General features: G+C 42.9%; 1 protein-coding gene across 1 annotated transcript in view; it reads left to right on the top strand.

Annotated features, from left to right (window-relative positions):
- SLC45A3 (solute carrier family 45 member 3) overlaps window positions 1-12,411 on the top strand; it is a 50,755-nt gene that overhangs the window by 31,336 nt on the left and 7,008 nt on the right. The window contains exons 2-4 of the mRNA XM_054980960.1: window positions 4,326-4,744; window positions 6,574-7,398; window positions 9,452-9,717. Of these exons, the coding sequence (XP_054836935.1) occupies window positions 4,525-4,744; window positions 6,574-7,398; window positions 9,452-9,717 (1,311 nt within the window). The 5' untranslated portion in view covers window positions 4,326-4,524. The remainder of the gene's footprint in view (window positions 1-4,325; window positions 4,745-6,573; window positions 7,399-9,451; window positions 9,718-12,411) is intronic.

The following is a 12,411-nucleotide window of genomic DNA, read 5'->3' as shown; positions in this document are numbered from 1 at the left end:
CCACTGAACTAGGTTCTTTCCAAAGTAATCTGTACTTTTCAAAATCTAAAAAGTGTCTTTCATCTAGCATGGTACTTCTGGAAGGGTTAAAGTGCTCTTTGAGTTTCATAGCTTCAGGGAAAGTATATATCCCAAAGAGAGTTTCACATTGATGAGTTTTAAAACTGCCTGTCTAGTTCTTCTACCAGCCTCATGGCTGATTCTCAGTTAGCTCATCTTCCAGCAGTCAAGCTGCAATTTTTAAATACTGCATACATTCTAATGGAATTAATATGTACAGAAGATTGCCTCCCCCACTTCCACACAGGGAAATGGCAATTCTAAATCCGGACTGCTCATCTGGCTTCCTCTGGGGTTCTACAGAAATGGATAAGAGAAATGAACAGAACTGGTGCTACACCAAATTATCTTCCTCCACATTATGTTTTTGGTCCTTGGGTGAATCGTGTATTATTGATTCACATGAAACACTGTGATAGCATTGTGTTCATCACTAATAATTACGGTTGTTGTAAATGGCCACTGTGCTTATCTTGTGTGTTGTTCAACCTCCCTTTTTGTAATTTCCCCCCTCTACTGTGTATATTTTGGTTTTGTTTTGTATATACCCACTTATGCTTCAATGTAGTACTCAGTATTTAAGATGGCACAAAACTTGTGTGTCTGTGTTTGCTGTGCAGATTAACATTTATTTTATTTATGTTATTTGAAGTCTGCCTTTCTCACTGGGCCTCAAGATGGATTACACAGAGTAAGTCAATACAATCAACAAGATGGGACATCAATAAACAATGCAGTAGAATTTGTGTTGTAGAAATTTGGGACCAACCAGAAATCTGAAAACAGAACTGAAGCAAAGCATAAATATTAACACCATGTTACACAGTGCAAAAATTACATAGGAAGAGGCTACTTACAGCAACAGGCAGCATGAGCTGTACGCAGTAGTATAGACTACAGTCCCTAAACTTTTACCCAAGTAGCTTTCTAAACCATTCTGTACGGTACAATTCCTGTGACTTGGGTAAAAGAGTCTTCTGGAATAATTCAGTTTTGCATTGTTCTCAGAAAGCCAGGAGAGTGGGAGTGTTCCTGAACTCATCAGGCAGGCCTCTCCGTAAGGCAGGGGCCGCAATAGAGAAAGCATGTGTACAAGTCAGCAGATCCTGATCCTACCTTGAACAGTTGGGATGCTAAAAACTAGCTGATGCAGTAGTAGCAGAGAAGTAACATTTCTTTGCCACTGTCACCACCAGAAAACAGATGTGAGAAGTGCATCTTAGACTATAAAATACTCTTGACTGTAAAGCTGGAAAACTTGTTCTCGTCTGTTTTGTGTGGTACTGTCTCAGTCCTTGCACAGGCCAGCCTCTCCCCCTTCTTCCAGTATTTAGTCAGTTAAAATCATAGAGCCCACGGAAGATAATTGACCAGATGGCAGTCTACTTGTGAAAGATGAAGCATTGTCAATTTGGCCCGTCACCGAAGTGGCGTGAATTAACTTTCTACCTGCCTTTCTTTGTGGCTTTTACTAAATATGCAGAAGTAAAATAATCTTGCTGCTTGGTAGACTGGCTAAAGCTATGAAGATGGGTGATGGGCAAATGAGTTGTTGGGGGAGGAAAAGGCATGAGGCATGAAAATGTCTGTCTCTATCAGTTAAGTGTAGAATGATGATGAAGGCCCCATGAACTTCTCAACTCTGAGCAAAGAAAGAGGCCTTAATGTCTGTATTTGCTTCACTGGGGAGAAGCCGCTGCACCTCGAGAAGGCACAAGAGGCCACAGAGATTTTAGGCAGAGTTCATGAGAAATGGTCTCTTCTGGGTTTTCCTCTGAATGTTCTCAGGATGTTAGAGAGGTGTGGGCTGGATGAATTATTTGGACAACCAGAACATCAGTCAAAAGTTTGGATTGGGTTCTTGGAAAACACAGTGATGATTCTGTCATCACCTTCTTGGCTGAGGTAGGGAAAAAAATCTTGATACGGTAATATATCAGAACCTTCTGCAGGAATAACTCCTTGTCAATGGAAGCTGCCAGCACTGTTGTGGGAAAAATGTACTGGTGTGAATATTTAACACTTGCAATCTGCAATAATTTTTTCCAGAATGTCTTCAATTAGTTGTTTCCAAAAAAGGTCTGTACTTTCCCCCCTTTCTCTTTTTAGAAACGTGCCTTTTGTTTGTTAGCAAAAAAAAATAACAGTGCTTTGATCTGGGGGAAAAGTAGGTTTGGGGATTTTGAAAATCCACGGCTACACTCCCCTGGAAAGTTCTCCTGTGTGAGACCTATTTAGGCACATGTGGGTCTCTTAGTACAACTGTGTTCCTTGAAGGGGAGTGTATTGTTCAGAAAATTTCAGTTAGGTAACCAAAATCACTATATGTTTTCTTTAGGTGAGGGGTGAATTAGTAAAATAAACAGGGTGGGCATTGGCTATAATTATCTATGTTTAAGGTGCTTGTTTCAAGATTCCTGTCCATCTTTATGCAGCCCAGAGAGCCCAGTAAGGAAGCCGAAGAACAAATCTTAAGCGTTGGCAGGCACCCTTTGTTCATGGGATACATTATTTGGCTCAGTAAATTGATTGCTGTTTTTATGCTGCGATTAATTTTTTTGTTGTATTTTAATCAATGTTGTACCTTGCTCTGAGCCGGCTTGCGGAGAGGGCGGGTTAAAAATATAATAAATAAATAAATATACTGGATTTAGACAACATGGTTGTAGTTGGAGTGCAACTATTTATGTAACAGAAATAACAATTGGTTTGCCTGTCCAAACCAAGTATCTAGCCCTCCATATTCTCTAGGATATATGAATTGTATCCCTTTCTAGATGGCTACAAAGCCCTTTTGTCCCAACTACAGTGGAGTTTGAAACAGGAGAATAACAACTCTAAACGTCAGCCATCTTCGTCTGATGGTTAAAGAGCTGCAGGACAACAGTGTCCCAGTTCAGAGAGGAAGGTGGCTTTTGATGCAGTGCACTGCAAAGTAGATTTTGGCCTGGAAAGATGCTGTTTTTCAAAGAGGTCTGAGTACGTTGGTAACAGAAAATTGATATTTTGCTAGTTCCCTTATTAAGAGAGTGCCTTGCATTCTTCAAATTATGGGCCCTTAGGTTATGCCATCAGAGCTGCAGCAAAGAAAAGCACAGTGGCTTAAAGATAAGCTGGTTATTAAAGTAATGAATTATGATGGAATAGACTTTCAGCACCATAGTAACAGGGAGGACGTGGTCCTGGAGACAACTGTGCCACCTGCTGGATACTGTTGTTGTCTCTTAACCTATGGCTAACTCAAGCTGCATTGTGTCTGAGCCCCTCTGTCAAAAGCCCAAACCAGCTTAGTTTAGTGTATGTTTGAAAACTTCACTCTTTAAATGTATTCAACTTCAAAAAAATTTAGGCCACTTTTCTTAAAGTGTGCGCTCAAAAACGTTGTTCTTATTTGCTCATTTTCTTTTTTAATACTTGTGGCAGAGCAGTATCTTAATCATGAAGGATACATTTGAGAGCAAGGAAGTGATTAACTTGGTGACAGGAATTTAATTAATCTAACCCAGGCCATTTTCACATGAATCTGCATAGCACTAAACTCATGGAACAAGAGCACCTTCATGGCACAATTTCTGACATCATCGCGCCACGAAAATGGACTCGTGGTGCAATGATGTCCGAAATCACAACATGAAGATGCCCTCATTCTGTGAGTGTCGCGCTATGCCGAGACGTGTGAAAACGGCCCCAGTTTCTAGCAAGTTTATAGCTGTACCCATACATTATTGGATACTGCACTACCATTGTGCTATCATAATCCTTCACTGTCTGGGTTGTGTTCACCACGCAGGGAAATCCAGTTGCAAATTACTGCTACAGTGAAATATCCAAATGTAACATGGGGATAGCCTAGCTGTCATAGCACCCAGTCACAAGGTCTTCTGAAAATTTTAGTTCTGTGAAGCTACTAGAACCAGAGATCTCTAACAGAACATTCTTGTGATCTCTAGCTCCAGGGGTCTTTGGGAGAAACCAGGACAGCTGAACTTGTTTAAAAGCCATTTCAATGCCTGCATAGATGTGGGCAGCAAGAGATACTACAGGAGAAAGTTAGGCCTGGGCAAGAGGAACTATTTAATCAGATTCAGTAAAATTGTTCTTGAGTGAACTATGGATGAGAAAGATTTGTACTGAGTTGGCTTTCTATGGATGAGAAAGATTTGTACTGAGTTGGCTTTCTACTTTTATAACAGTCTAAACGTGTAGACTTGAGAAAAATTGATGTGCCCATATGTGTTGTGTTTAATTTTCTTTTCCTTATGTAGAATGTGAAACACAAGAAAAGGTCTGGAACATTCTTCTTGCTATATCGGTTGGATCAGTGTAACAGCAGTGGTGCTTCTAAGCTGTGGCTAACAGCACAAGTTCACTACTGGCTTTAAAAATGGCCACCAAGCGCTTGCCATTGCCCCTCAGAAGAAGACACAGGACTATGATATTTCACTTTGGATCATCTTGAAGAACATGTTATTGGCCTGGCACAATTCTCTGATGCTGAGGTGCAAGGGCGGCATGGCTCAGAAAGCGTGGGTCAGCAAGCTGTTTCAGAATCGTAAAGCCCAGCTACTGTTGGTCAACTCACTGACTTTTGGCCTGGAAGTCTGTCTAGCTGCAGGTGTCACCTATGTGCCACCACTCTTGTTGGAAGTTGGGGTGGAGGAGAAGTTCATGACCATGGTTCTGGGTAAGTGACTTTTATGAGATGAGTGAGTGAATGAATGGAGTAAGCTGAGTGAGTAAGGTGAGTGAGTGAGATGGCTGTTCTCCATGTCTGTACTGCCTAAGTTGCATGGACCCCATGAAGGTGCAATGAGAAGTCTATCATCCCCTGCAAAAGGGGGCTTTATCTGTGACTAGACACAACACCCATTGTGTGAAAAAATACAACAGGCTCTAGAAAACTGATTCAGCAGCCCCCCTACCAGCGGCAAGCGGGCACTTTGCAGCGGTCTGAAGGCCAGAGCGGGAGGTGCAGGGAGGAGTGCTTAGCCCATAAAGTCAGCGGTCCCCCTCCCGGCAGCAAGTAGGCACTTTGCAGTGGCCTCAAGGCCAGAGTCATTGGCAATGTGCCTGCACGAGGGTAAAAAGTGAGTCATTGCCAATACGGCTTGCCTGTTATATAGTAGAATAAGTTAGACACGCTAGACATTTTTGTACCTGAGGCAGTTCACAAGAAAATGAAATGGCTCAATGAAACAACCTAATCTATTAGCCAAAACCTAAAATAGCATAAGAACCATATAAACCGTTGCTTAGAAATGGTTAATTCTTCCTTAGTGACACACCTGATGAAGGGTTGCCCGCTCCAGGTTGGTACATTCCTGGAGATTTGGGAGTGGAAGCTGGAGAGGGCAGAGTTTGGAGAGGGGAGGGACCTTAACAGAGTATAATGCTTTAGAGCCCACCCTCTAAAGCAGCCAATTTATCCAGGGGAAGTGATCTCTGGGCCTGGAGATCAACTGTAATTCCAGGAGATCTCCAGCCATCACCTGGAGGTTGAGAAAAACTACGGGCAACCCTGGAACAACAGATGCAGAGGAAAAACAAGTACCACTTATACAAATATTGTATATTCTGTATACCATATGAAAGTGCAAAAGTGTGATAGTGCAAAGTGTCCAATTATATAATTAATAAATTCACAATACAAAAATACACAGTATAATCATATCCAGTACACATATCATTAGAGAGTCTTTGTAGTCCGTACAGTTCATTCCATTCATTTAAAGAGCAAAGTGTCTATTTTAATAAAAAGCCGGAGGTGGAGAGTCATGGAGAGGTGTTGTATCATTCACAGTCCAATAGTTTAAATTAATTCAAAAAACGCCGACGGGGATGTGCAGGCAAATGTCATTAACCCGTTTCGTGAGTGGGAAACTCACTTCGGCTTCTTCATAAGCCGTAGGAGAGCGCATCCGGAGTTTGTAACACACTTGTGTCTAGTCCGAATTTTATCATGCCCAAGATGAAGTGAGTTTCCCACTCACGAAACGGGTTAATGACATTTGCCTGCACATCCCCGTCGGCGTTTTTTGAATTAATTTAAACTATTGGACTGTGAATGATACTACACCTCTCCACGACTCTCCACCTCCGGCTTTTTATTAAAATAGACACTTTGCACTTTAAATGAATGGAATGAACTGTACGGACTACAAAGACTCTCTAATGATATGTGTACTGGATATGATTATACTGTGTATTTTTGTATTGTGAATTTATTAATTATATAATTGGACACTTTGCACTATCGCACTTTTGCACTTTCATATGGTATACAGAATATACAATATTTGTATAAGTGGTCCCCTGGTGTACTTGTTTTTCCTCATCACCTGGAGGTTGACAACCCTAACCTGATGTGATTTTTTTTTTGAAGCCTATGGTTCGATGGTGTAGTACTAGAGGGTGAATTTGGGTGTGCTTGGTTGAATTTCTGAAGTGACAGCCACTGTCCTTGTCATATCCCTCCCAGTCAAATAATGTATTTTGTCCCCCTCTCAATTCTAGGGATTGGGCCTGTTCTAGGTCTACTGTTCGTCTCTCTCATTGGCTCTGCCAGCGACCACTGGCGCAGTAGCTATGGCCGCCGTCGGCCTTTCATCTGGGTCCTGTGTTTGGGAGTTTTGCTGAGCCTTCTGATCATCCCTCATGCTCGCCACCTGGCTAGCCTTATTGCTTTGAACACCCGCTCCCTGGAGATAGCCTTTCTTATCATGGGCGTTGGCCTGCTTGACTTCTGTGGCCAAGTCTGCTTCACTCCCCTGGAGGCTCTTCTCTCTGATCTCTTCCAGGAGCCGGACAACTGTCGGCAGGCCTTCTCCATGTATTCTTTCATGATCAGCCTGGGCGGTTGCATTGGATACCTGCTGCCAGCAATCAACTGGGACAGTAGCTTCCTGGCTCCTTACTTGGGGGGGCAGGAAGAATGCCTGTTCAGCCTTCTCACCATCATCTTTCTCAGCTGTGTCCTGGCCACTGCCTTTGTGACCGAGGAAGTGGTAGCCCTGACTGAAGTGCTGACAAGCCCTGCTATGAAGGATTCTTCCGTGCCCCCTCTCCTTAGCTGCTGCTCGTGCTGGGTTCCAAAGAGCTTCTTGAGGATCCAACATGTGGTCCAGGCATTTCGGAATCTCTGCGCCTTGGCTCCACGCCTGCACGGATTGTGCTGCCATATCCCCAAGGTGATCCGGCAGCTTTTTGTGGCTGAGCTGTGCAGTTGGATGGCCCTCATGACATTCATGCTGTTCTACACGGACTTTGTTGGGGAAGGGCTGTACCAGGGAGTTCCCAGAGCTGAGCCAGGCACAGAAGCCAGACGAAACTATGATGAAGGTAAACTATGGGGGAAAGAAGTTTGTTGCTTATGCCTCTGCAATTGATATCTGCACCCAAACCCTTCACTGAGCGACACTGATAAATGATGCAAGCAAAGCCGAATTGCATGAAGTTATATTTTATTTTTGTTACAAGTTCTTGGTTCTTTCTGACCTTGGAAGGAAGTGAAGGGAAGAAAGAATGGAAGAGGGGAAGAAACCAGTTAGTGTCTGTGTTCCTGTGATGGTATTGGTTCTAGTCTAGAACTGGGAAATGCAAGTTTAAAAACTTCTTCAGGAATATGCTTTCTGAATAACCTTGGACCTAATTTCTTCACATTCCTGCTAGTAAGGAATAATGTTTATTTAAATCTGGTAAGCATTCAAATAAAGGATTTCCCCCCAAAAGGGAAATTCTAATACCTACTAAGGTCAGCTTTCCTATTAATGTGTTTTGTAAAGCAAACATGAAAACATATAGCATGCTAGCCACATGCTACTTATGAAATGCCTACCTGCAGTCCACTTTCTCTTGTCAGGCCCCTGAGAATCTCCTGAAAGCTAGGGAATGTAGCTTATCGTTAAAGTTTACACAAAATATATGATCTGCTTCCTCCAAAGTAAGACCAAGCCAGCAGTCCACCACTTCTGCTGCCCGTGTCTGTTACTCTAGAATCTTAGCAATCTTTTCTCATCCTGCTTCCAAGACTGTTTTTGTGATTGGGGGTGGGACAGCTGAACATGGTGCCTCGTAAATGTATTTGACTAATTAATTATTATTTTCTAGCCCATAATTTCCTTGTGGTGTCCCTTTCTGCTAAATACATTGTCCTTTTATTCAGACAGTACCTTGTCCTGTTCCTTTGCACATGTTGTGTGCAAAATGTAGCCTTTGTGTACCCCTGCCTGATCCAACACACATATCCTTGAAAGATGTACAGACTGCATTTCATATGCGATGTTGTAAAGGAACTAAAAGTGATTTCTGATCGATTCACTGTTTCCTTAAGCAGTCAGTGCCTTGGATTCAATAATAAATCAGGGAAGATGCTGTCTGGTCTGTGAACAAAAATCCTGCCAAGAAATGAACGGATGGCTTGGTTACTGCAAGATTCTCCTGATGCATGTCCTGTAGCTGGCATGTGCCATCCCACAAGTATGGATTCTCCTCTTGTTGCAAAGGCTTTGAAGATTGGATCAAGATTTAATCTTTCCTTTCTTAGCTCAAAAATTAGCTTTAGTGGTAGGATTTCTGGAATGCCTCCAGCTAAAGCTCTTTGGTCTTTTGTCTGCTTTTTTGTTCCAGTATAATTCATCTTAAGGTCAGTGTGACCCAGCTTGAATATAATTAAAAACAAACATTTCCCCCCATGTGATGCCTATGAGCCCTACCCACATTGGAGGCTCCATTGGGTACCAACAATGGCATTCAATGACTGCAGCAACGTGAGGCCATGGCTTGCATATCATTTCATTGGGAGATGCGTGGAGAGCCTCTATGGATGTCTTGAAGAAAGTTATGGATGAGAAACTCTAGTGGTTGGCAGCAGTCTAAACACCCTTGCCAGTTTTAATGCTTCAGTGGCCAAGACTTGTGGGCCTAGAGCTCATAAATTAGGGTTGTTCACAGGTTCACCTCTTAGCCACAGCTGAGTTCTTGAGGGCATATTTTGATAACTCATGTACATGTTTAAAACTGAGGCTATTAAGGGATATTTTGTTGTATGTCGTCCATCTGTAGTTCTGCAGAGAGAAGTCAAAGAGGAAAACTTTAATGCTATATACTTACCTTTGGTACCTTCAAGTTACCCCCGATACACATTCATTCATACTTTTGGACTTCATATCTGTTATTAATTATAAAATGGGTTGTTGCAATCCTGGAACAATTACTTTTTCCCTCAGATGACTGCATTATTAATGGAGACAGTTATGAGTTAAAGGTCTTAAAGGTGAACTAGTGGGCAAACCTCTGAGATGAATTGGCTTGGATTTATTAAACCCGTCTGTCTTGACTAGGCTGCCTACTGTTTCTTCTCCATCTCACCCACTGTATATGCATCTCTTCTCAGGTATTCGGATGGGTAGTTTGGGCCTCTTTCTCCAGTGTGTCATCTCCATCTTCTTCTCAACAATCATGGACCGGATGGTGAAGCAGTTTGGGACGCGAATGGTCTACCTCGCCAGTGTGGCCTTTTTCCCACTGACTGCCTTCATCATGTGCTTTTCACAGAGTGTCGTCATTGTCACTGTTTCTGCTGCTCTGACAGGTTTCCCCTACTCAGTGCTACAGATCCTACCTTATACACTGGCATCCCTTTATCATCATGAAAAACAGGTGGGGTTAACGTGTGCGTGTGTAATGTTAGTAGAAGGCTTCTTAAGATGTGTGAGGAGAAAAGAGGCAGGCAATGTGGGCAAAGCAGAGCCCACTTTGTTTAAACCCTCTGAGCAAAAGGCAAATCTTTATTAAACTATTGACTGTTTTAGCTTATAAGGGCAATATAAGCTGTCCTATACCAAGTAGCATTAGCTTCTTTATTGGTCTCAATAAAGGAAGCCACAGCCTCCAGTTTTTAAGGCCTGAGCAGGGCCATCAATTGAGTGGAAGTTTTGGAGAGAGTTAATTCAGAGGGTCACCGTAAGTTGGAAGCTTCTTGATGGCACATAACACACACCTGGGCCTCTTAATGGTGTGTTACCTTAACTGCCTTTGGGCAGAGAGACAATGTAGAAATAAAATTGTGGAGGAAAGCTCACAGTATGACAAACCAGAGAACTTAAGTTATCATTGTTTAGTCATTTTGCATTTCTCGGACAGATTTGGGGGCTGCTTCCTGCTTTGTTGCCTTGATTTGTATTCTCAAGACAAGTCCAAGGACGCAACATAGGATGGTTGAAAGTCCTTCTTGGGACTGCTTTATGCCCATTGCAAGGTGTGGTGGGCACACTACAGATACTGTAGTGAGACTGTATGGAAATATCCTATAAATTACATAAATGATACTTGCTTTTCCCTTTCCTTTGGGATAAAGTAGCTGGAGTGGTAGCATTTCCAAGCAGGAAAGTGCACCAAGGATCAGAACTCACTTTCCTTCCCCTTGTCTGCTTCTTAGGGCCAAATTGCATATCTTTAATTCCAGCCATAGAACTTCACCACAGGGCTGGTTTGATGCCCAAGTAGTTGTTTGGGGTGCTACATTGGTGGCAGAGGCACCCCTCTCTCCTGCGCGCGCGCGCGCGCGCGCGCGCGCACGCACGCACGCACGCACAGAGCCTGTTCCTGCTGCCTGGTTCTAAGGCCATTGCTTCTGGAGTTTGCCTTGGACCTAGCCATGGTGGTACAGGAAGAGGTACTTGGGGTGGCACAATACCTTCAGCCTCACCTGCTTTGGTATAACATAGTCTGGCCCTAAGCCTTGGAGCAACCTCACATCTGGCTTTTCACTAGCCAAGTTGGAAGTGTGTGCAAGTGTTCCCAGTACAAAAACAGACATTACATAATTTAACAGGGATGTTTAATCTGCCACTATAATTCATGGCCTTGTCCCCTCTCCTCTTACCTTAGCTAAATATACATCTTCTTGTACCCATCTCCCTCTTGGGCGTTTTACTGTTTTTAAAACCTTTTTTCCTCTGCCTCTTGTCAATCCTTTTTGTGTCTGCTTCTTGTGTTTTGATTTGTTTGCTTCTCCTCTCTTCTGAACTGAATCAACAAACAGTTACTCCATAACAGCTGCCAGTCCAGTGTTGTGAGAGCCTGCAAGACTAACCCTGTCTGAAGCTTCACACTCGCCAGCCGCGTAAGTCGGTTGCATTTCACGCATGCCCTTGAATCGTGCTGTGATACGCGCATCTGAGCATGAAGACTTTCACCTTTGGATAGGTTCTTAGACAGTCCTGGGTTGCATAGGGAACAGGAGGAAATGGCTATTCTTTTGAGGGTGATATTGCATGAATTATAGGTACCCAAGATGATGAATGGAATCAAAATTCCTTCAGTTCTGTTGTTCCATGAACTGGAACATCAACTTGTGAATTGGCTTAGGTCCATTTATATCTTTTCCCAGAAAACCTCCCTCTGTATTTTAAATGCATCCAGCAGTGGGAGTGGAGGTGGGGGCATAGGAGATCTGTCATTTCTTGTAAATTCAACAGAGTTACAGTCATTTCCTTACTCAGACCTTCACAGTACTCTTTCAAAGTGTTTTCCACTTCTTATTTTTTGGTTCTCAGAACTGGTATAAGTAGCTTCCTTTCGGCATGTTACAAGGTCACATTGGTCACTGTGTTACCAAAGTCAGTGGCAAAAATGGAACTTGAACACAAACCCATCTCGGTCTCTGTATAATTGAAAAAGATACATAATAAATATGTCCACTAAATATACAAGGTCCAAGAGAAGACCGAAGTTTATGTGATGACAAAGGTCCATCACACAAAAAAGGAAATATTTATACATTTGGACAATAAATAGATGGAATTAAATCCACTAGGTCTTCAGCCTTGTTAAGTGAGGCTTACAGCATGTAACTGGAGCTCTCAGGAAACAATGCAAAATACTATTTTGACAGAACCTCGGTTTCCTTGTAGACCTTTGAGGGCCAAAATAGATACACTAGAGGCAGCCATGTTTGTTTTTCTTATGGGTCTGCTCCACTCAAATCAAAGTTGGGTGTAGGAGTCTAGTTTTCATTTTTAAAAAAGATATGCACAAGTGAGGGGAGCTGAGTGCCTTCCACTTTGTTCTTCACTTATAGTGCCTTTGTCTCCAGCCTGAGTGAGAGAGAAGTACTGGAAGTAACTGGAGGAAGGGAAGTAAGATGGAGAGGGTCTGGCTTGCCAATCCCTAAGATGATATTGCCAGTAGCTTGGATCCTGGGTAGAATCATCCTTCCCTTCCGCTTCTCTCAGCAGTGCTTCTGGTGCTAGGACTTCTGCTGGTTTAAGAGTAGTGCCTACCTGGCTCCCCCTCTGTACTGCAGCCCCCAGGCCATGTGGCTTTCTTTTATGCACCTGGGTCCTACAACCT

This window comes from Eublepharis macularius, chromosome 5 (assembly GCF_028583425.1).
Source record: "Eublepharis macularius isolate TG4126 chromosome 5, MPM_Emac_v1.0, whole genome shotgun sequence".
Taxonomy (NCBI): domain Eukaryota; kingdom Metazoa; phylum Chordata; class Lepidosauria; order Squamata; family Eublepharidae; genus Eublepharis; species Eublepharis macularius.
This window is presented reverse-complemented; position numbering and strand designations above follow the sequence as displayed.